This window comes from Candida jiufengensis, assembly GCF_024610255.1.
Source record: "Candida jiufengensis strain CBS 10846 chromosome Unknown scaffold11, whole genome shotgun sequence".
Taxonomy (NCBI): Eukaryota; Fungi; Ascomycota; class Pichiomycetes; order Serinales; family Debaryomycetaceae; genus Lodderomyces; species Lodderomyces jiufengensis.
The window spans coordinates 156,771-182,395 of NW_026261569.1; the positions used below are offsets into that span (position 1 = coordinate 156,771).

The following is a 25,625-nucleotide window of genomic DNA, read 5'->3' on the forward strand; positions in this document are numbered from 1 at the left end:
AAATTTTTCAAAAAATTGAAACTAATTAAAATCGCACATAAATCAATACTGTTTCACAAAAGGACTTAAAATCATCTACTAGAAATCATTATTATTATTTTACAACAAGTTCTACTAAAACCAACTAACCATTTATTTGGTAATTATGTCAAATACTCCACCTCCTAGAACTGGATCACCAGTACCTGGGTTAAATAAACCTACTGCAAAAAGATCACCGTCAATTTTAGTTACTGATGTAAGAAGTCATCAAGTCAAAGGAACAAGAGCACCATTTGCAGGTCAAAATTTTAAGAAACAACAACAATTACAACAGCAACAACAGCAGCAGCAACAACAATCAGGTTACAGTTTTGAACAACTGCAGCATCAAAGTGCATTACAAAAGAGATTAGCATTTAGAAATAAATATACAGATATTTCAGTTGATAAATTGCTAAGTAATTCAAGTGATATTCCATCGGGTCAAAGTAGAATTCCACCAAAACTTGGAGGTAAAAGACTGAATTCTAGACCATCATCACCTTCTCCACCGATAAGAAGTCCCACATCACAAGAAGTAAGGCGAAATATAAGAAGTATACCAAAATTATCAACATCATTACCAACAAGAACGTCGAAAACATCACAAAAATTAGTATTAATTCCAGATCAACTAAGACAAAACTCACCTCCATTAACATCAGACTCAGAAGAATCATTATTAATTCAAACTCAACAACAACAACCAGATTTGCTGGCTCAAATCTTGAGGTCAAGAGCTGAATTAATGCCGAAAGAAAAAAGAGCTCAAGAATTTAGTAGAGTAACTGCATATTTTATCTGTGAAGAATTTAATCTACCGGCTGTTGCAAAATTCTTAAGAAAAAATCACGAAGTTAAACCAAGATTATATGATGAAGCATTATATGTTCCATACGCGTTACCTTTATTACCAGGAAGCGATGGATTAAGAGTAAAATCAAATAATTCATCCAAGCTACAAGCAAAAAACAAACGTATGGAGGTAATGATAAATAAATCAGAACAAACTGATCACTTATATGAGTATTATTCTGGTGTTGAAACTCCTGAAGATGCAAATAATTATTCAATGGATCCTGAATTAGAAAATTTTGATAATACTCCATTTGATCCAAGTGAACCTCAGTTTTTTGCTCCACCTTTAGATAGTTCAAGAAGCTCAGATGAAGGTAATGAAATAAGTCAATCAAATGGTAGAAGTATAACTGAAACGAAAGAAATTAATGGACCTTCATCTCACAATCAACAATCTGATGTTTCCAAACATCATGCAGAAATGTTTGTATTTGCATATGGTATAGTTGTATTCTGGAATTTTTCAGAAATACATGAGAAAAATATTCTAGCAGACTTGGCATTTTCAGATAAAGATCTTTTAATTAATCCTATCGATGAACAAGACATTGAAACTGAAGAGTTTCATTTTGAATATGATAGAGAACTACATCGACCAAGAATATATAATGATATGATTACATTAAGATCAGGAGATCATCTAATAAAATTAACAATGTCTCATGCAATAGCTCAACTGACAAAATTAGGATTATTCGAAAGTAGAATGGTAAATATTTTACATCTGATTAGTAAACTACCTAAAAAATTAGCATTAACTGGAAGATTAGGTTTAAAGAGAAATCAATTATTAAGAAAATCCGGTAAACTTTTCAAATTAAGAGTTGATGTTAATTTATCAAGTTCAATATTAGATACTCCTGATTTTTTTTGGTCTTTTGAACCAGCTTTGCATCCTTTATATAATGCAGTAAGAGAATACTTGGAAATTGATCAAAGAGTTCAAGTATTGAATGATAGGTGTAAAGTATTTTTAGAATTTTCAGATATTGTATCTGATAGTATGAATGAAAAAAATACAAATAGAATAACTTGGATGATTATAATAATTATTTTCTTGAGTTTATTTGTTAGTGTCTTTGAATTTATATTGGAAATTTTATAGCTATTTTGAATAATTTTATTTGCTTCCTCCTCATTTTATAAATTCCATACATTGTAGATTTCATTTTTGTCTTAATTAATATTTCATATTTGTAATTAGATTATTATTCTTTTTATCATTACTCTTTTAATTTTGTTATTGTAAAAATATATAAAAATAAATTTATATGCAGAAAGTTTTAAATATTTTTGTATTTGTTTACTATCAATTTATAAAACGACAACAATTATTTCATCAAGTTCACCATATGCCTCTCATCTCCATTCATGATCCAGATAGGGGGTGGGCGGTACAAGATAATAACAATGGCCATGTACAGAAATTTCAAAATGACCTAATGGAAATTGAGACTCAATTTGATCAAAGTATAACCATTATTATAATTGATACAAATTTCTTTCTACAACATTTACACTATATTATTGAAATTTCCGCTTTATCTGATAAGTATAATTTAGAATTAATAATTCCTATTGCAGTTTTGGAAGAACTTGATGGTCTAAAAAGTGGTCATAATTCGGAAAAAAGCTTTAGTGCTAGAGATGCAATAAGATGGATAAATAAAGCTCTTGATGAAGGATCAGTTAGAGGTCAAAAGAATAGTGAAGTCATGGAGAAATATTTAAAAGGAGATTCATCCATTTTAGACTGCTCATTATATTATAAAAATCATTATCAACAATCATTAATAGTCTTATTCTCAGATGATAACAATTTACGTAATCGGGCATTATCCAATGAAGTTAAAACATTTGTGTACACTGAAGGTTATACTGCTGAATTTGTAGCACAATTTTTATTTAATGAGAGCATAAATTATTTTAGAATCGATAATCAAGAAAATGACAAGAATTTAAAGAAACAAGAATTACAAAGGCAATGTCTAAATTTAAATCAAGAGCACACAACTACAGATAAGATGATTTTGTTATACGATGAAATTTTGGACAATTTAAAACAAATTATTCATAAATGTTTAGTGAAAGAGTATGAAGAATCAATTGATTTACTAAAAGACTATTCATTAGATAAATTAAATACTTTAGAGCATTGTTCAAAAATTATCATTAGATTCTGGCATGTATTTCAACAATACTTTAGAGGTCATCATAGTAGCGTCTTACCATTTAGAGAAGAAGGTAAAGATAGAAATTCAAAAAGATTTCCAATTCATACTGATCTACCGAGTTCTAATAATGTTAACGCATTTTTCAATTTTTGGTCAACCATATTAACTACACTTTGTGATGGAATAATCGAAAATGAAGATCAAGAATATATTAAAGTATTATGTGAAAGGTGGCAATTAATAGCAAATTCTAGTAAATAATTAAGTATGTTCGCTATATAGATTTCTTTATAATATACGTATTCTTTCAATGGATAATGATATTAATTTTATTGATAAATCAAAGTTGACCTAGTTTTTTTCTTTTTGGTTTTGGACTATCTGAGTTATTTGTGATTGTACCATCATTATGCGTTATGGCTGAAGTATTTGATTTCAGTTGCATTGAAGTTGGTACATCAATTGAATTTTTCCGTTTCTTTGAAGTAATAGCTTGCGTTGTGTTGCTTTTTGAAAATAAGCTTTTGGCTACGCTTGAATAATTTTGATTGGCAAAAATACCGTTGAAAAAAATGGAATTTTCAACATCTAGTCTCCAGTTCTTCTTGTTTGGTAACTTTGATCTTTCCTTAGCGTATTCTTTATTCACTCTTCTTTCCCACTCAACTGGGTCAAATTTTTCTATTGAATTTACAACAGCATTATTATTTTTTTTATATTTAACCATTGCATCATCTCCATGACTATGTTTGAAATTTAATTCTAAAAATCTTATATAAGCATCTTTAACTCCTAAATTTTCTTTTAATTTCTCATTTTGATATTGTAAATGACTTAAATTTGCAAAATTTTGGAAATTCAATTTAGTAAGAAAATTTATTGATTGTTGTGGATCATTAACTACTAATTTGAAACTCCATTTAAGACCAAAATCAACGCTTGCAGTAATTGACTGATCAGCTTCTAATTCGAAATCGAGTTTTTGGGGTATATTCTCATCAATTGTTTTGAACAAATCTATCAATCTATTGTCATTCAATCCTTCTAATCCCAATTCACGAGCTTTTTCAAACAATTCTTTACTTGTTAACTCACAACTCCAAATTTGTTCAAAATTTGTTAAATAAAATCCGCATGTTATTTGTTCTGTATCAAAATTAAGTCCATAGATACATTCTTCTGGTTCTAAAAATTGTAATTTTACTGGTATCCATTTGATAGGTAACGCTAGCATCTGAAGTATTAATGAAGGTAATTAACCATTGAACTGAATCATCGATAAAACTCTATATTGAAAGTGTTGTAAATAAATATATATTATAAACTTATATTTTAATGTTTCAGAGTTGTAAAACTACAAATCAAGAGCCGCATTCAATTATCTATTCAATATCTGTTTTTTGTAAAATGAAACTTATTCATTCAGTATATCTTCAATTCGAAAAACCAATGGAGGAGAGACTAACAATATATGATGATCAAATTGATATACTAGTATCACGAATAAGGAATCTTTACAACAAAAACGAATCAAAAAGGATTGTTATATCATTAGCTGGAGTACCAGGAGCAGGTAAAACAACATTTGCAAATAGAATATCGTCAATTTTCACCAATAAAATAGCTAAAACTATGGTAATATCTCAAGATGGCTACCATTTATATAGATCAGAACTTCAAGTATTATCCAATTCAGAAGAAGCTATACGAAGAAGAGGTGCTCCTTTTACATTTAATGTTAAATCATTTCTTAAATTAATATCAATTTTGAAGAATAAATCTGACGTGATTAAAGTTCCTTCTTTTGATCATAAATTAAAAGATCCAGTTGAAGATGATATAATAGTTGATAAAGATGTTTCCATAATTATATTGGAGGGTAATTATGTATCATTGAAAGATGAAATATGGAACGATATTAGCTCATATGTTGATGATACTTGGTTTATCTCAACTCCCGAAAGTTTAGTTCGCAGTAGAATAATCAAAAGACATTTAGATTCTGGTATCGCATCAAATGAACAAGAAGCTATTGAGCGAGCTGATGGTAGTGATTTACAAAATGCTAAATATATTATAGAGAACTCAAAAGCAACAAACGTTCTAATACTTACAAGATAGAATAGAATAGTATATTGTCCTTTTCACAAAAATGCATTTTCTATAAATTATGAATTTCTCTATTTAGGTTGAACGTTATAACGCATTTTTATACCCATTGCAGATAATTCACTATCTAAATATTTTAATACAAAAGGTATAGCAACAGTTGTTGTATTATCACCACCAACAAATTTAGTTCCATGACCATCTTCCCAAATTTCAGAATCTTCTGCATATCCATCAAATTTATCTAATTTAACTGAACATCTTCTACATCTAACACTTGCCATTGAACCAATTCTTGGAACTGATGTTTGAGTAGTTAAAATTGATCCACAAGTTTTACATACTGAAGTTTGAGTATAATCTGAACAATTTAATAATCTATCTTGTAATAAAAATGCTGTACCATGACCAATTAATGCATCTCTTTCCATTTCACCAACACGAATACCACCTGATCTTTTTCTACCTTTGACAGGTTGCATTGTTAATGAATTAACTGGACCAGTAGATCTAACTTGGAATTTATCATTCACCATATGTCTTAATCTTTGATAATAAACACATCCAATATATATATCACATCTTAATTCTTCACCAGTAGCTCCTGAATACATTGGTTCATTACCATGGAAATTATAACCTGCTTTTAATAATTGTTCACCAAAATAATCTGCTGGAGTATCTGATTCACTAAATTTCCATGGAGTTGCATCTTGAGCTACACCATGTAATGCACCTGCTTTACCAGCTAATGATTCAACAAACATACCTATTGTCATACGTGATGGGAAAGCGTGAGGATTAATAATAACATCTGGTTGCATCCCACTTTCAGTAAATGGTAAATCTATTTGTGGCCATTTTCTTGAACAAACCCCCTTTTGACCATGTCTTGATGAAAATTTATCACCGATTATTGGTTGTCTTGTTATTCTATATTTTATTGTTATCTGTTGTCCTTCATTATCTCCAACATCATCACCTAATAATTTTACTTCTTCAATATATGCTGGTTCAGATGAATGATAAGTCTTGACTTTTGTTTTACCTAAAGTATCATCAAAATATGCAACTATTGGATCACCTTCTTCTACTTTAACTCCAATTAATGGTAATCCATCACTATCTAATTTTTCCTTCCAAGCTTCTGGCCATTCATCATCTCCAAATCCAAAATGTTGAGTAATTGGATCACCTCTTCTTCTTGACTGTGATAAATCTACTTTTTCAACTTTATAAACGGTACCATATCCAAAACCTCTTTCATCTGATGATTTATTTATAATCATTGCGTCATCCATATCATAACCAGTATAAGAAATAACCGCAACAACTGCATTCATACCATTTGGGAAATTATCCATACCATAATCATCATATAAATTTGCTTTAACTATAGGAGTTTGACCAGTTTGTAATCTATACAATTTATTATCTGATCTATGAGCTAATGCAACACCGGGAGTACCCATAGTTTGCTTACCCATTTGACATTGATACATATTTCTTGGTGATTGATTGAAATCTGAAAATGGTGTTAAGTTTGCTAGTATTGATAATATATTTGTTGGTGAAAATTCAACATGCGAATGAATATTATTTTCGATTTCTTCTGGTGTAACTGCAACATTCATATAAACTTGTTCAAATGGTCCTACAATATCTTCTTTATCTAAAGGTAAATATTTTACAGGTCTCATCATTCTTGAATGACCACCAAATAAATATAATCCAGGATATTGACCTTTAGTTGATGGTGGAACATAACCGATTTCTAAATCTAATGGTAAATCATGAGATCCTTCAACTTTCCAATATCTTAAAGTATCGGCTACTATTTTACCTTGTTCATGAGTTGTCCAACCAACAATTTTACCATCCAATTGAACACAACATAATTCTGGACCTGCTGCAAAGGAGTTAGCCGGTGATACACCTAATTGAGCTAACGCTTGTGGAACTTTTGAAACATCTGATGCAACTGTTGATATCACACATTTATGTGATAAATGATTTAATAACCCACATGGAGATCCATCAGGTGTATGTACAGGACAAAGGAAACCCCAAGATTCTGGAAGTAATTTACGAACAGTTGTTGTTTTTAGTTCAGCAAAAAAAGAACCTCTATGAACCATTCTAAAATGTGCAATAAAACGATGAAAATTAATCTTTTCAGCAACAACAGTATAACCAGAAACTTGTTGTAAATCTAAACCGGATTGTGATACTAAATTACCAGTTGATAAAAAGTATTGTAATTTTTGACCTATTTCTTCATTTATTCTTGAAAATACCCTTGAAATGTATTTTTTATCACTGAAATTTACCCCCAAGCCTCTATTTAAATCTGATTGAACTTGTAATTTAAAATTTTGCAAATATTCATCAATTTTTTCTTTTATAATCATTCCATATAAGAATCCACCTAATAAAACTTCTTGATGTTGGGTGGCATCTGGATTATCTGGTGCACAATCACCTGCAACTAATGAATATAATTTTCTAATCATAAATAGAAGCATTCTATATTTGTCCTCATTCTTAGGTAAATGCACCAAGACAATTCTTTGTAATACTTCTTTACCAACATCAATATCTGAAACATCTGGTGTTGCACCAAATACTACTCTAAATTTATCTCCTAAATATGCTAAAGTTTCTTGTTGTGAATTTAATCCATAAGATTTATAAGTTCTTAACAATAATTCTAAACGATCTGTTAAAAATGAATTCTCTATATCATGACCCACTATACCATCAAAAATTTCTCTATCATTAGTTTCAACTAATGCTTTTAATATCATCATAACTGGTATTAAATATTCATTTTTTTTCCAAGAAAATCTGAATGTAACATTTCCATCATTTAAATAGTGTAATACATTAGTTTGTGAAGTTTGATCTGGTCTTACACATCTTATTTGTATACCAAATTTCGTATATGAATTTCCTCTATTACCAAACGATGGACGTATTAAAGCCATTGGATGATTTCTTCTTTGTACAATCAACATACGTATTATTTTTTCAATACCATTAACTATGAAATATCCACCTAATTCATCACTTTCTTCTCTTGCTTCAACTAATTGATCTGGTGACATTTTTTGTAAATGACATCTATTACTTTTTACCATTATTGGTATTTGTCCTGCTTCTCTTATTTCACTTTGTTCTTCTCCATCATTTACACTCCATGTTACATTTAATAATAGTCTTGCTCTATAAGTAGTCATTCTTTCTCGACATTCACTAGGTAATGTTTTTCTATTTATTGATAATTTATCAGTTTGTGGAACACTTGGTTTTGCAATAGAAACTGATTCAACTCTTATTTTTAATTTATTTCCTAATCTATCTGAAGATTCTTTAGAATCAAATATCGTTTTTGAACCAATATCTTTAACTGCTAAATTTAATAATCCACCATCTATACCTTCAGTTAATGCATTAAATGAACCAATATGAGGTGCAACTGCATTTTCTAGTAAAGGATATGATGATTTATCTTTTGGTGGATTTTGAAATCTTTTCTCTCTCTCTAGAGTTCTAAATTGAGCTTGTGACATGATAAATGTTGTTGTAGTTGAGATGAGATTGAGTTCTTCGAATTTGGTTGTTAAATCTTTATTAAGTACTAAAAAAAATTGATCTTAATATAAATTAAAGAGACAAAGAGAGATGAGAAATTTATGTATTGGTGGTAGTGCATATAATTTATACAAAACCAGATATGTTTAATACTCAATTCAACTCAAATGAATCAACCAACATCAACATCAATTTTAATCAATGGCTAATTCTAAATATGAATATGTGAAAGCATTTGAAAAAGAGAATTATTTATTACCTGATACATATATTGTTATACGAGTTGATGGAAAAGGATTTCACAAATTTTCAAAATATTATAATTTTGAGAAACCAAATGATTTAAAAGCATTGACAGTAATGAATAAAGCAGCTTTGAAAATACTAGAGAAATATAGTGATATATTAATGGCATATGGAGACTCGGATGAATATAGTTTTCTACTACGGAAAAAGTGTGAACTATATGAAAGAAGAGAAATGAAATTATGTACACTATTTGCAAGTTTAATGTCAACTTATTATATGTTTTATTGGAATAAAGAATGTCCAAACAGACAAATTGAAGAAGAAATGATACCCACATTTGATGGTAGAGCAGTAATATATCCAAATTTTGAAACACTAAGAGATTATTTCAGCTGGAGACAAGTTGATTGTCATATAAACAATTTATATAATACAACTTTTTGGAATTTAGTTAAAAAGGGTTTAACACCACAAGAAGCTGAACAAAAATTAATGGGAACTGTATCATCTGATAAAAATGAAATACTTTTCAAAGAATGTAATATCAATTATAATAATGAATTAGAAATATTTAAAAAAGGTACAATACTAGTTAGAGAATATGAAAATTATAAACAACAATCAAATGAACAATCTTTAAGTTCAAGACAAAAACAAAGACAAGATAAATCAAGAAAGAAGGCCGAAATTAAACAATATCATGTAGATATAATTAATGATGATTCATGGTGGGATCAAAGACCCTGGTTAATAGAATAAATAAACATGTAGATGTATAGAGTATATAATAAATTTATGCGAAATTTGGTTGTAACCAAAATTATGATTAACAATTTTTTTTTTTGACAATTTTCATCTCTTATCAAAACTACTTATAAACAACACCAAAAAGAATAATGTCAACTTCTGAGGAAGAATTGATATCCTTATTTAATAACTTTGGATTTGATGAAAAAAAATCAAAAGATATTGCCAAAAATAAAAAAGTTGCATCTTTATTAGAACAAATTTTATCAAAATCATCAACTAAAAGATACGATGATGACAAAAAATTAACTTTATTACATCAATTAGCCGTTTTAGAAAACAAAAGTGGTAAACCAGTTCCAAATGTCCACTTTATTATCGATGGAATCAACAACAATGAATTAAAAACAAATTTGCAAATATCAGAAGCTTTAAAATACTTACAATCAAATGAGTCACCATCAAAAAAGGAATTTGATTCATATACTGGAGTAGGTGTTGAATTGACTGAAAATGATGTTAAACAAGAAATTCTGAAATACCTTGATTCTATTGATCAAAAATTACAAACTGAGAGATACTCAATATTACCAAAAGTCATGTCTGAAGTTAAATCACTAGCATCATTAAAATGGGCTCCACCAAATTTATTTAAACCAATACTTGATGAATTATTTTTAACAAAAATTGGTCCAAAAGATGAAAGAGATAATAAAAAGAAAGAGAAAAAACCAAAATCTGAAACAAGTACCACCACTAAAACAGCAGAACCAGAAAAAGAAAGATCAATGTTTTCAGAAGGATTCTTGGGAGATTTACATAAACCTGGTCAAGAACCACAAATGTATCCCGAATTATTAAAAGAACATAATGAATTCATAAAAGGTAATGTATATACACGTTTTCCACCTGAACCAAATGGATTTTTACATATCGGACATTCGAAAGCTATTATGGTAAACTTTGGATATGCACAATTCAATAAAGGTTTATGTTATTTAAGATTTGATGATACAAACCCTGAGGCTGAAGAAGCTAAATATTTTGATTCTATAAAGGATATGGTAAGTTGGCTAGGTTACAAGCCATGGAAAATTACTTACTCATCAGATTATTTTGATGAATTATATGAACTAGCTGTAAAATTAATCGAAATGAATAAAGCTTATGTTTGTCATTGTACTTCAGAAGAAGTCAAATTTAATAGAGGTCAAAGAGAAGATGGTACACTAGGTGGTGAAAGGATTGCATGTAAACATAGATCACAATCTATCGAACATAACCTAAAAGAATTCCAAGCAATGAAAGATGGTAAATATGCCATTGGAGAAGCTACTTTACGTATGAAACAAGATTTAGAAAGTCCTTCACCTCAAATGTGGGATTTAGTTGCTTATAGAGTATTAAATAAACCACATCATAGAACAAGTGATAAATGGAAAATTTACCCAACATATGATTTCACTCATTGTCTTGTTGATTCAATTGAAAATATTACTCATTCATTATGTACCACCGAGTTTGTATTATCAAGAGAATCTTATGAGTGGTTATGTGATGCATTAAAAGTTTATAGACCAGCTCAAAGAGAATATGGTAGATTAAATTTAACTGGTACAATAATGTCCAAAAGAAAAATTGCAAAATTAGTGAATGAAAATTATGTTAGAGGTTGGGATGATCCAAGATTATATACTTTAGAAGGTATAAAAAGAAGAGGTGTACCACCAGGAGCTATATTATCATTTATTAATACTTTAGGTGTTACTACTTCAACTACAAATATTCAAACTATTAGATTCGAAAGTGCTGTTAGAAATTACTTAGATCAAACTACTCCAAGATTATTTTTAATTTTAAATCCTGTTGAAGTTCATATTGATAATTTACCAGATGATTTTGAATTAAATATTGAAATTCCATATAAACCAGGTAAAGATGTTAATAACTTGGGTGATAGAAAACTAAAATTTTCAAACAAAATTTATATTGATAGAGGAGATGTAAGAGATACACCAGCGGATAAAGAATTTTATAGATTAGCACCAGGTCAACCAGTTGGATTAATGAAAGTTCCTTATAATATTAGTTTCAAATCTATTGAGGAAAAAGATGGTAAAACAATAGTTCACGTCAATTACGATAATGAGGAAACCAAACCTAAAAAACCAAAAACCTACATTCAATGGGTCCCAGTAAATGATTGTTTAAAAATTAAAGAAGTAAGAATATATAATCAATTATTTAAATCAGAAAATCCATCATCAAATCCAAAAGGTTATTTAGCAGATATAAATGAATCAAGTGAATCAGTTATAAAAAATGCAATAATTGAATCAAATTTTAAAGAAATTGTTGATAAATCACCAATGAATTTAGAAATTCCTGGATCACAATTTAATATAAAGGAATCAAATGGAAATAATACTATACGTTTCCAAGCTTTAAGAGAAGGTTACTTTTGTGTTGATAAAGATTCTAAAGTTGATGATTCAAATGATATTATTTTAAATAGAATTGTTACTTTAAAAGAAGATGTTAATAAATAATAGACTTTACATTTTATAGCATTTTACATACATAATTTTAATTGAACAAAACATTTCTTTTCTTGTAGTTTTCGTCCATGCTTTATTGTAAATATTGGTGCGAAATCTGAAACATGGTTTCAATATTCAATCAGCATGCAGAATCGACCAATTCAACGATTAAAAAAAAGGGTCATTTGAAAAACAATTGAAAAAACGATCCGTAAATCTTATTTTTTGCATTTACATCAGCTTTTGATTGAGAAAATTAAAGGTAGTATTTGCAAGATCACTGAGTAATTTTTGGCTTAATTTGAAGCCATAATTGGTCTTTAAACCAATTTATCACCTTATTCTAGTAACAGTTTTTGCTCCCCTCTTCATAACTCTGAAATGTAAAAGTAAATTAGTTGAAAAGCTGATTTGGTAAATCAAGAAAATAAAAAAATGTAAAAAACACAAATATTATCAAATAATTTATTCTAATATCCTTATCTTAAAATCTAATCAAATCTATTTAGCAAGAGCGTTCAATTTTGATTTCAATAAACCTTTAGAATTTAAATCAACTAAATCAGAATTCCCACCAATATGTTCACCATTAATAAAAATATTAGGTACGGTTCTTTGACCAGTAATTTCATATAATCCTTGTTGAATAGAAGATCCATCAGTTATTTGATTTAATTCTATAATTGTTGGGTTTACTCCATTTTGTGAAAGTATTTGTTTAGTTGATGTACAATATGGACAATAAGATTTTGAATAAACAACAATTTTATTGGATTCTATTGTTGATTGAATTGATTTTTTTAATTCTGGTGTTACTTCAGGAGTTTGGAAAAATGATGATAGCCAAGAAAACATTATGATTGAAGAAGATGTTGAATTGGTACCGTATTCTAAGCTTTAGTATCCTCAACCTTTATCTAGAAAAATATTCAATGTTGTTTCTATCAAACCTACAAATTTCAGATAAGGATTTATGGTAGCACCTCTTTTCCAGTAATCTCCCATACATTTCACAATCAACTTTCATCAAATAAATGGTAACAACTTCAAAATCAATAGCTAATTTCCTAATACGTTTATTCAAACACTTGTTCTCTCGAGAGCTATCATTTGATGTCAATATATTGAATTATTTAGAAATTTTTCAAGTAGAAATATTATTGACATAATGTTTACCAATATATAATTTTTTAAAGTCGTGACCTGAATTTGAGGTTCACGACATATTTTATCATGATTAAACTAAATTTATCCTCGATTCAGGATTATACAACATTCCTTACTTTTACAATAACTTAATTTTTAAAATCAATTGACTGTTTAATTATTAATATCAACAATTTGAAGAATATATTGAGCAATATCGGATGATGGCAGTTTTGATTGATAACAGAAGAAAAATAAATGAATGAAAATGTTTTGTTTGTTTCAAAAAAGGATTGTTATAATCTTGCTGCAAAATTTTCAACAAATGTTGACTTCCTTATTCAAAGACTTTTGAAAGACTTTTGAATCTCTAAGTTCAAATACAAAACAGCAGTCAGCACAATTTCTTTTGTCGTCATTTGTTTTAGGTACCTCCATCTTTTTCGATGTTTCTAAATTGACCACCAAAAAGTTTAATACTACATAAACATGAGTCCTCTTTAATGCAGACCGTCCAACTTGGCCAAAATTAGAATTCTACACAAGTATGACAATGTAACTAGATGGGAGAGCTGAATGTAATTTATCTGAACTAAAATGGTAAGAAGTTACCAAGAAAAGTACATTTTAGCAATTGATCTTGAATTATGTTAACTTATCAACACTCTAGAATCAAAGACATGAGTCAAAATGATACTACTGGTTCATCCACCAAATTTGACACCTGAACTCTCTTAGTATAATATATTCTTCTCTCTTATTCAGAATAAGGAACAAGGTGTTAAAATGATTAGAATTTCTCATTTATGGTATACGGAGTGTTTCATGACATACATGAGAATCTCGAGTCTATCCTCAATATTTATGTAATTTGTTTTAGATAAAAACTCATACTTGTAATAATTCACGATTAATCAAATTGTTGGGGTGATTACTGATTTTTTGTTGAACCTAAATTCCCCTTTTGCTATATGCTACTATTCAAAATCAAGGCTTATGTTTTATGATAAGATAAGGCAGACAACAGATGGTTAAACTTTCCATCTTGAAGTTTATAATTCAAGAGTAATTGACTTAGGTTGTGTTTCAGGGTTTATTTTTCTCTATGATACTATTGTAGGTGGCTTAATAGATTAAAACGTACTTTTCTACTAATTACTTACATTTATCAAAGTCTACAAATTTAGTGAAATAGACAATACAACTTTTAAATAAAAATCAATGACCAAATTTATTTAATTCATTGTGAAAATTTAAATTAGTAAGTCACATTATACGGCTGAAACAAGACAACGTTTTGAATATTTGTTTCATTTTTTCTGTCTGTTTAATCAAAATTTATCAAACGTTTCAAAATTACATGAAATTTGACATTTTCAAAAATTTCAGAAATTAGCGTACAAGATCAATCATTTTTTAATATCTAAATGAAATTGATAAAAACTTACTTCAAATAGAGCTGGAGATTATAGTTTTGAAATATTATAAGTCTTTTTTCGGTACTGAAATTTTCAGATTTTTTAATTGAAAAATTTAAAGTTATTTCGTAAAACACCTCCACAACCTTATATCATAATGTGAATAAGAATTTAAAATAGGTTTGAACTTTAAAATAAGCTTTCTATTAATGATAATGTAATTTATATTTCAAACTGTATGAGATTTATTAATAACAAAACTTTAAATAATTAAACTAAATATTATTTTTAAATTAACTTATTGTTCTTTTCGTAACTGCAAGATTTAAAATCAACTAACTAAAATTAAACTTTCAAAAACTTTAATTTCAGAAGGGTGAGCTCAAAGTAACTTAATTCTGAACGTGAATTCATTACAATAACTTTACGTAAATAAATGTCATTCTTGTCATTCATTTTTTTCGATTGCATTCCATTTTCAAGATTCTTTTCACAAAGCTTTAGTTTAAAAAAGTTAGCATATATCGGTCAAAAGTTTAATATTCTATGAAACGAAACAAATACAAATACAAAATAATAATTAAGCGGTGGGTAGTTAATTCCTTTCAAGAAAATATTATTTAAAAAGTGTCAAAAATTTATTTTAAAATTTCTTTTCTATTTATTATCTTTGTTTGATTTTTTTTTACAAATTTATTACCAATTTACAAATTATTCTCTTGGATTATTATTTAAGTATATTTGATAGTTTTGGTAAATCTGGGGTTCGGGGTTTATTAATGGGATTGACTTACCTATTTTAAACTAAAATGTGAAAGTTGGGACGATGATGTTTAGGTATTGTCTCTAGTAATATAATTTAAAAGTCTAAAATTAATCTAAATCTTGCAGTATTTTACCTTTTAGATATCAATAGAATTCAATCAATTGCATTGATCGTATTTCAATCACTTTTTAATATGAAATTTTTTATAAAAAAAGTTTAATAAAAATATTAAAATTATTATAATCTTAAAAAATTGTGCCATTTTTAACATTTGACGAGATTGATTCAATTTGGTCTTGGCTTTATACCAAAATATTATAATATGTAAATTTTGATAGATTTAAAATAAATAATAAAGATATTTTGAGTTATTTTTAAATTTATAAACCTCATATTATCTATCAATTACCCATTATTTTTTCAAGTCAGTAAGTCAAGTACATAAAGAATAATATGTTACACTATTAATATAATACCTCTCTCAAAACTTCAATTGTGAATTGTATAATATTTTATATAGATTTAAAACGCAGATAAAATATAATGACTTGACATTGTTTTTCAAATATTTTATTTTCTAGGTTCAAGATAATTTTTAGATTAAGGAAACAATAACTAGTAACTAACTAATCAAATAAAGAAAAAAAATGCTTAAATTCAAAACATCACCAATAAAAAATTAAGTATTTAAATTAAATATTTAAAATAAGGTACCAAGAAAAACTTTTTAAACTTTTTTGTAAGTAAATGTAACGATATATTTCACAAAACTTTATTTAAATTTATTTCAAAATCTTCAAACTTTTTTTAATTTTCAAATTTTATATTTTCAATAAAATTTAAAAAATTGAAATACGTAATGATTTTTGATCTAAGCGACATATATAATAAATAGAAGTCAAATTGTTTTGTATCATATAACGGATCAATAATTATAATAGCAAAAATCGATCAGTTATTATGATCAGTATAGAAGAATGACTTCTTAGCGTCAAAGTATTCAAAAATATTATTATTATTATTATTATAAAAATACGTAGGCTATTATATTGATAAGTTATAATTTTATAGTTTTGATAGAGAAAAAATTATTTGTATCAGAAAGTTAGCTCATTTTTCTCTTTCAATCTCTTTGTTTCAGTTTATAATTTCAATTAAGTTTTAGAAATATAAGATCTCTACATTTAATTATAATTCTTTGAATGAGACCAATGATTTAAAAATTGTAATCACTTTATTTTTCGAAATACCCCTCCCTCTAATTATATCCCTTTTCTAACTTGTTTTGCAACCTGAATCGAATGATTTTTATGATCGATCCTTTTTTTTTTATTTGCAACTTCTTGATTAGTTTTAATCAAGTATGTTGATCATTTGGTAAGGCTATTTATTTATAAAAGATTAAAAGAAAAAAGAAATCTAAGTAAAATTTAACAGAGGGTACTTGATAAAAAAAATCTGGGTACTGTATATAGAAGAGGCAGACATAAAATTATTTTGTAGTGTAAAGTTCAGACACTGACAGTAAAAGATTTATTATGCACATATTCTAAATAGAATCGTTTGGGGAAATTTTTAATAATAGAAGATCTTTTAATTAATTTATTTGTAGATTGTATTTTAATAAAATTAGAATTTCAAAAAATCTCATAAAATTTGTTCTATGTCAATTTAGAATTAAAAAACGTTTTTTTTTTCTCTTTATTTTTAATTTTAATTTTGTTCGTAAGTTAAAATATTTAGTGTGAAGATCTAATCAAAATTTAAATTATAAAAAATAGAAATTTCAATAAAGTCTCAGATTCGGTCTCAGATTTCGTAGATATTATAATTCATTCGAGCATTCTTTAATGGAATACAGGATTCAAAATTACGAATTTCCCGTGTTACCATAGAGTGATAATACATTTTATTGATTAGGCGTTTAATAAATCTGTGGATCTTGTAGATTGTAGAAATTAAATATATGGCTAACAATAATTAATTTTTTTTTTTGAAAGACACTCCAAACCATGACCTGTTCAGGACTAATAAAGGAACTATTGAGCAAATTATCATGAATTAAAAAGATTAGTTGAAACTAAAAATAACTAAAATTACAAAGAGACTAAAAGATTAAGAAAAAATAAAAATCTATCAAAACTTTAAAGTTTATTTATTACTGTTACTACATTAAATTAAATAGAATAAAGTTCAAAATTCAAATAATCTTTAACTTTAATTTCATAAGCTGATTTGGTTGTAAGCTTCACCCTCTTTCAGTTGTTAAGCTTTACAATATATTTCATAAATGTTTCAAGAATGCTTAAAGTAGGTAGCATCAAAATAATTATTGAAATGTAAAGATTGGAAATAACAACAACTATTAGAAATTTAAATTACTTGGTCTTTCTATTGTTATACAAAAACTATTGTCAATAATTATCACTACCTAAATTTAATTAACACAAATTTGAAATACAATAAAAACTATTATTCTACTAAAAGCAAGAGATGGAGAAAAGGGGTCTTACTACTTAATGTTTATTGTTGAATACTACAATATACTTTTTACCTTATTTGTTCTTTCTTGTTGTATGGTTAAATAAAAGTTGTTGTTGTCTTTAAAAGATTACTTTTTAAAAAAAGCTGGAACAGATCATAGAACAGCTAATTATTTCAGTAACAATACTTAAGTACAAATATAGTTTTGACTAGCAATACAAAACAGTATTCTTTCATAATAATGATAAACTGCTTGCTATCTGTATTAACTAGGTTGATTTAATAGTTTAATTGTAAAATCTTAAATAAAGTATGGGTAAATAAAAAAAAAGGTTTTGCCTTTATTGACATCATCAGTATTATAATATAATAAGGTAGTTAAATTCTCATAAATTATTGAACTAATAGATAAACAATTGATTAAATATCAAATGAACGGCACTTTTCTCTTTTTCCTTTCTTTTTAATCTTATTATCATTTTTTGAATCTTCTTAATTGAGTTATAAATGCCAGTTATTGTAAATCAAGAATCAATGATGTTATTTAGATTTATTCAAATTTAAGAAAAGATCTCTCCATATTTTAAAATTGAAATATTAATTAAAATTATAATAAATAAAAAAGAAATTTAAATTTTACTTATTTTTTACGTATCTGCAAGTTTATATGTACAAATTTTAATTAAAAAAACCTAATTTTTTATTTTTGTAATTTTTATGTAATATATTACGTAATTAAAAACAGACAATTTTTAATTTTTAGTAAATTCGGGGTTTGATTTACAATATGCAGTCAGTATTAATAAAATATCAAAAAGATTAATCAGAAAGATTAACGAACTAAGGCGATTTAAATTTATTTAATTAATTGTTCTAAATATTTGTTAGTTTACTTATCTTATACTAATATCTACTTTTAATTCAATTTACATATACTAATATACAACTAAATCTCTATTAAGATAATAGTAAAAGAAAGATAAATAAGTCAGACAATTATTTTTAAATTTATTATTATTAATATTGTACTTTTAATAATAAAATATTATTTTATGTATTGTATTATTATTATTATAAACTTTTTATTATAAAATTTATTTTAACACAAAATATCAAACTATGTATGAATAAAATAATTATATATAAATATAAGAATATATCCTCTTATTATTTTTCAATTTCATTAAATTTTTTATATTTATCTTATATATACTTTTATTTTTTTATAAATATTTATATCATCAAATTAATCAGAAGTTTATTACTGTCACCATAGAATTATAACTTATTAGTATCATTATTTATTCAAAAGATATTAGTTTAATATCTGAAACAATTTATTTTTTCACAAACATACAAATACATATATATATATATATACAATTAACTTTTTTTATAAAGAATAAATAATATTAATTATCAGTACGAAATGCAATTAACAGAATTAATTAATCCAACAAGATCTTCATTACCTTCAATATCAACAACTTCAAGTTATCAAAAAGCTACATTAAATTTACCAACTTATACATCAATATATGCTAAACAATCATTACCACAACAATCACAACAAATACAGCAGAAACAACAACAACAATTAATAATTGAACCATTAAAAAAAATAAGTTTACCACCAATTAGTGATATATTAGCTCAACAACAAGCTCAGCAACAACAACAACAACAACAACAACAAAAACAAGAATTACCATCAGTAAATCATTTACAAAATCAATCATCTCCTCAACCTTCATATCAACCAAAATCTTTACCATCAATACAACCACAATCTTCAACTCCTTCATCTACAACTTCTCAACAATCTTATTTTAATTTTAATGTACCAGGTAATAGATCACCAAATTCAAATAATTATACAACTACTACAACAACTACAACAATAACTCCAAATATTTCATCACCATCTGCTCAGATACCTTATTATACTCAACAACATTCACCACAATATCATCAACCACCACCACCACCACCTCAATATCAATTACAACATAATCATCATCAATATCAATCTCAACAACAATATTCTCCACAACCACATTTATCATTACATCAACCACAAATAATAAGATCAAATTCATATCCAATAGAAAGATCTCATTCTCAAATTTCTTCATCTTCATTAAAAGATAACAACAAGAGAAAAACAAGAAATAATTTACCAAAAGAAATTACTTATATATTATTAAGATGGTTAAATGATCATTTAAATCATCCTTATCCAAATTCTTTTGAAAAAAATCAATTAATGTTAAGTACTGGATTAAATCAACAACAATTAAGTAATTGGTTTATAAATGCAAGAAGAAGAAAAATTAAAAGTTTAAAAGAACAAAAAAGAATGAATTTAATTTAAGCTTCCTGTGTGAGTGCAATTGGTGTTGGTTGATGATGAAGTACATGTATACTATTAATGCTGTTATTATTCAATTCTTATTTTATTATTAGATTTTTATGGTTTTTTTATTTATGACTTATGTTTACTTAAATTTAGAGATATATTATTACTTTATTATTATTATTTAGTTCAAATTTATTTTATATTATATTATGTGCTGCTTATTTTAATTGAAATGTATATTGATTAATTATTTATTTTATATATATATTACTTATAATGAATGAAATGAAGAAATGATATATTTAAACAACCGTAGGTCTGTTTAATTCCTAATCGTTTCGGTCTTAACGGTGTTATAAAGATTTGTAGCTTAGCCAAGAAAGAGAGCTTAATGAATTTTAATTAAAAAGTTTAAGTCTATTGTTCAACCCACAACTTAAACAAAATGTAACAAGTAAATTAATCCATCAAAGCCACTTAAATTTAACAACAACAGGGCTTTTTGATATTAGAACAATACAATCTTGCAAGATTATGTCAAAATATAATTTTTTTGGGGGATTAGAGATCAAAATTAAAAGCGGAATAAATATTTTTTAAATTTTAATGTAACAATAATAATTAAACAATAGTCAAAAAGAGAAAAGAGTGTTTTTATTATTATCAATAGAAAATGCTTATTGTTTAATAGAAAGCCGAAATTTGACAACCTTGTTACAATTTCTAATTCTAAATTTTAATTAACTAATAAGATTACGAACTTTTGTTTGAATCTAAAAGTTTTGGAAAGCAAAACTTAAAGTTAAAGTATAGGAAAATTACTTCAATAATTTAATTTCATAAAGTAATAAAATTAAAAATCAATAATTTAAGCCTAACCGTAACCTTTTCAAAATAATAATTTATTATTTCTTAAAAAGAATAGAGAGATCTAGTTTTTTAAAAAAATACATCAACTCACTTTTACTAACTTTCAAAATATTATTATAACTTGTTATCTTATATCTTCGATTAATTTCCAATCAAAGTAATTCCAACCTCATAGTTCAAAAAATGGGCTAATTTTTTAAAAATTATAAATTATCTACAATATCTTTTCTATTTTTTTATTTTAACTTTTAAGATTTGAGAAATTTGTGATTTAACGTTACGCTCAACTTTATTATATTACGAATCTGACATAATTTGACATATACTAAAAATTTGATAGATTGTGTTGTAATTTATAAATTTATTAGTAATAACTTGTTTAATTCGTTTTGAGCACATAATTGGATGTGGTACAATAACAATATTCATAAACAAGTAAAAATAGAAGAGATACTGATTTCAATTATAATAAAAAGCAAAGTGATATTCTAGTGTTATTAAAAATAGGGGAATATTGATAGTAGCAAAATCAAATAAATTAAATTTGATATGTTTTGAACTATAGAAAGTATTGTGTGATTAATAAAAACTTTATTAGTAAGGTGAATAATTTAAAAATGTGTCAAAATTAGAAAAAATGATGTCAAATTTTTAATCAGAAAATTTTTTTTTTTTTTTTTTAATTTCTATTGTTTAATTTTTTTTTTTTTCCAAAATTTCAAAGCCCATAAACAAAGCAAAGGTTACAAATTGAATATTTCATTTCATTGATAACATAAATGTAAGCCATATCATTGACTGGCTTTTTTTGACTCTTCATTCAAACTCATCTACCAATTAAGTTAAAAGATTAAATAATTAAAATCAGTAGACTAATAGGGATAATGAAAAAACCCAAACCAGAAAAATAGGTAAATTTTTTTCTTATTCAGTTACGTTACAGGGTAAATCTTATCATTAATTTTTCTTAATATAAATATTATCATTTGTTAAGTTTGTAAAAAGTTCGTAAATCAAATCTTTTATTCTGGTTAAGAAATTAAATTTTATGCTTTGATTAATAATTTTTTTCTTAGTGCACCAAAAAAGAATTTAATTTTGCAAGATATATAATATATAGCGAATAATAAACAAGTATTTGATTAGTTTATTATATTTTCTTGAAAATGTCAACCATTGAAATTTCTTAACATATTGATGGATATCGATTTCCTACTTATTGTTAGATTATTATTGTTATACAGTATCTTGTAAATTAGAAGCAAATGAGTAAATTCTTTATTGAAACGAATTTTAGAACAATAATGATAAACTTACGGCAATTTAATTTTAATCTCCTAAGTATTTTACTTTATAGAATCTCTAATGTAAGGAAATAAGGGGTAAGCTAATGACTTAAAAAAAACTTTGACAAAGAATATAATGCACTAAGCCCTCATTGGGTCTATAATAAATTAGATTGAACATTTAACAAAATAGTTTAGTCTAGAAAATTATTTAACAATATAATACAATCAAAATGATAAAACAATCTTACTCTTTTTATTGGTTTTTCTTTTTTCTTTTCTTTTTCGTTAGCATTGGTTAAGATTATGTAATTAATTCAAGATTTTTTATAAAGTTGACAGCTAATTTTGATCAAGAAAAGCCCTATTAAATTTATAGTCTTATTATGTAAGCATTGTCCTTAGATTTTATTTTGTGTAATTTTGAAATTATGTCTGAAAAATTCCCATAATAAAATTTACGAAAATTTTTTAATTTAAAGATTTATGATAAATTATTTACGTAATTAATGACTAAGCGTATCTCTTACTTAATTTACACTTTTTTAGTTCTTTTGTAAGAAACTCCTAACCTGTCACCAAAATTGATTGTTTATTTACCAATGCTATTTATAACTTATAAGAGTTTAGTGTATTTGAAAGTTTCGGAGTTTGAAATAATGTAACGATGAATGCTCAACCAAAAAGCATAGCCTAAGTAGGGGCACACGTTTTGTAGTCTTTCATCTAATAGGAGATCGAAATCTGACCAACTCTTCAAAAAAATGCAGATCACTAGAAAATTAGGGAGAATTGTACTTGAGTAGTATTAACAGTATGTCCTACACGGCTGAAGGATAATCGAGCTAGCTGAGCCGAAAATAACTTAGTATTTACGAAGTATTTCTTCATATAAGAACAAGTTCGTAGCATGAAAATTACTATTAGCTCTGGCGCATGTATAAGGCGAAGTAAATCTCCTGATAAGTTCAAAGTTTAAGGATCATTCTAATTTGTACAACCCGTAAAGGATCTCGAAATTAAACTTTTATCGGTGGTTTTTTTTTAGATCTTAATTGAAAAAAGCCGTAGATTTTGTGGGTCGTAAATAATACCGAATCAAGCTGTCAGCTTTTGGTTTTTGTGCAACGTTGAAAAAATTCTACTATAACGTTACAGAAAAATTTAATATCTTGAATACAATATTCGAACTTTGAGACTGCCAAGTACCATTAAAATTTTGAACCTACTGAATGTTTTAAAATTGAACAGAAATGTATGCTCGATGTATTAGAATACACATATATTCGAGCATACATCCCCCTAATTATTCATATTCGATAAAATACAAAGGACGGAAATTAGAAACGGAATTTTCAAACTGAAAAAAGATTTGCAATTTTTGAATATTTTGGTGATTATAAATAATGTTGTATTTTTTTATAAATGTTACACCCTAATTACTAGATTGAAATATTTAGACTTATTGAGTTCCCTGAAAAATTGGCCTTTAAAGTTCATTCAGGATTGTAGTTTCATTAATTGATTCCTTAGTAACAATCGAAATCAATGAATTTATATTAAATGAGAAGAGATTATCACTGGACCACTTGAATTGAATCGAATTAAACTTAAGATTTTGTTACTCATAATTTATCAAACTTTCTTTTTCAGTTATCTTTCAACTCAAAATAACAAAGATTCTATTATTTTATGCATGTACAAAAAAATCTGTATAGAAACTTGTCAAATTATATCAGTTTACCCTTTCTTGTTTATATGCAGTTCATTTCTCGTAATTGAAAAATAATATTTCAAAAACGTATCACTTAATTTAGATTCATTTTTCAATCACCAATATTTTTGATCCTTCTGATATGTGAGAGGCGTTTGTCAATTCATCTTTCAATTCATACAACAAAAAATTTACTACAAGGAAACATTTAACAGGGTGTAAGGTGTAATTTACAACGTAGAACTAAAAAGAATTCGTAATTGATTAATCTCATTAAAGGGATAATGAATCTAAAATCCAACAGAATACTCAACAATAGAGGAGTACAAAGAAAAAACTTACATATGTAAATTTCAATTGAGTCCTATTCTACAATTGTCAACAATAATCAAATGCACATAGCCCTCTTTAATGTGTTATGATTTTTATTTTTCATACCATTTAATTGATTGTCTCAGACATGTTGGAGAACCAAGAAAAAAAAAAATCAAAGTTTTAAGGTTTAAGGTTTAGGATGTCAAAATTTATTATTTAATTTAAACTAAAAGGAGAAAACCAATAACAATAATACAGTAATAACTTAAGTTTATTAGTCACATAAGTATAATTGAAAAACAAAGGAACTAAATCTAGACCTTTGTTCTCTCTTAATCTTGGCAAATGTAATATTCAATCTACTTAACTAATCTGATTATTCTAAAAAACCTAAAAACTTGGTTATATTGACATTGAATATATAATAGAAAGTGGACAATCTTACTCAATTTTGTATATTTCTTTTAAATTTAGAAAATCTTAATTTTTTAATATAGTACATTAGATCTAAATCTTAAAGCAGACACTTTTAGTTAAAATTATCAACGTTTACGTAATTTTAAATTTTATACGTAAGACTACTTAAATATCATGCTAGTTGGAATAAATAAATTTTGATTTTCAAAAACCGAGAAATGTAATTAATTCAGAAAATTGTTGAGATTCGGACAGACAATAAAAATGAAAGAACAATTAAAAGATAAATAATTTTGACATATTATCTGTTTTGTAATTAAAAGAATATCTGAAATTTAAGAGCTTAATTTTAAAGTTTTTTGATGTATTATTTAAAGTTATTCCTATTCTATTTTTATAAATTCACAATTTATACCAAGTTTAGTAGGTATCTTCAATCAAAGAAATCAACTTATTCTCAACTCTACTCAATAAAAGACTAGACGGGTAGTCAATCCCTTCAAGATTGTGATTAGAATTTCGCCAATTTAAAGATCAACGCTAAAAACGGAATGTTTG

At 26.2% G+C, this 25,625-nt stretch overlaps 8 protein-coding genes across 8 annotated transcripts; 5 read left to right on the top strand and 3 right to left on the bottom strand. All coding sequences in view use genetic code 12, as the record gives it.

The window, feature by feature from the left end:
* Window positions 1-145: 145 nt before the first annotated feature.
* On the top strand, window positions 146-3,314 carry KGF54_005463 (uncharacterized protein; the record flags this gene model as incomplete). Its single annotated transcript, XM_051766263.1, has 2 exons — window positions 146-1,880; window positions 2,281-3,314. 2 exons carry the CDS (start codon window positions 146-148, stop codon window positions 3,312-3,314), a joined length of 2,769 nt encoding a protein of 922 aa, XP_051617498.1.
* A 79-nt stretch (window positions 3,315-3,393) lies between these two features.
* KGF54_005464 (uncharacterized protein) lies at window positions 3,394-4,287 on the bottom strand (the record flags this gene model as incomplete). Its single annotated transcript, XM_051766264.1, has 1 exon — window positions 3,394-4,287. One exon carries the CDS (start codon window positions 4,285-4,287, stop codon window positions 3,394-3,396), a length of 894 nt encoding a protein of 297 aa, XP_051617499.1.
* A 215-nt stretch (window positions 4,288-4,502) lies between these two features.
* On the top strand, window positions 4,503-5,174 carry KGF54_005465 (uncharacterized protein; the record flags this gene model as incomplete). Its single annotated transcript, XM_051766265.1, has 1 exon — window positions 4,503-5,174. The coding sequence occupies one exon, from the start codon at window positions 4,503-4,505 to the stop codon at window positions 5,172-5,174; it is 672 nt and encodes a 223-aa protein (XP_051617500.1).
* A 59-nt stretch (window positions 5,175-5,233) lies between these two features.
* On the bottom strand, window positions 5,234-8,734 carry RPA135 (DNA-directed RNA polymerase I core subunit; the record flags this gene model as incomplete). Its single annotated transcript, XM_051766266.1, has 1 exon — window positions 5,234-8,734. One exon carries the CDS (start codon window positions 8,732-8,734, stop codon window positions 5,234-5,236), a length of 3,501 nt encoding a protein of 1,166 aa, XP_051617501.1.
* Window positions 8,735-8,957: 223 nt separating this feature from the next.
* On the top strand, window positions 8,958-9,764 carry THG1 (tRNA guanylyltransferase; the record flags this gene model as incomplete). The annotated part of the gene is made up of 1 exon (XM_051766267.1): window positions 8,958-9,764. The coding sequence occupies one exon, from the start codon at window positions 8,958-8,960 to the stop codon at window positions 9,762-9,764; it is 807 nt and encodes a 268-aa protein (XP_051617502.1).
* Window positions 9,765-9,901: 137 nt separating this feature from the next.
* Window positions 9,902-12,301, top strand: GLN4 (glutamine--tRNA ligase; the record flags this gene model as incomplete). The annotated part of the gene is made up of 1 exon (XM_051766269.1): window positions 9,902-12,301. The coding sequence occupies one exon, from the start codon at window positions 9,902-9,904 to the stop codon at window positions 12,299-12,301; it is 2,400 nt and encodes a 799-aa protein (XP_051617503.1).
* A 492-nt stretch (window positions 12,302-12,793) lies between these two features.
* Window positions 12,794-13,147, bottom strand: KGF54_005469 (glutaredoxin; the record flags this gene model as incomplete). The annotated part of the gene is made up of 1 exon (XM_051766270.1): window positions 12,794-13,147. One exon carries the CDS (start codon window positions 13,145-13,147, stop codon window positions 12,794-12,796), a length of 354 nt encoding a protein of 117 aa, XP_051617504.1.
* A 6,388-nt stretch (window positions 13,148-19,535) lies between these two features.
* On the top strand, window positions 19,536-20,480 carry CUP9 (transcription factor CUP9; the record flags this gene model as incomplete). The annotated part of the gene is made up of 1 exon (XM_051766271.1): window positions 19,536-20,480. The coding sequence occupies one exon, from the start codon at window positions 19,536-19,538 to the stop codon at window positions 20,478-20,480; it is 945 nt and encodes a 314-aa protein (XP_051617505.1).
* Between the last annotated feature and the right edge of the window lie 5,145 nt (window positions 20,481-25,625).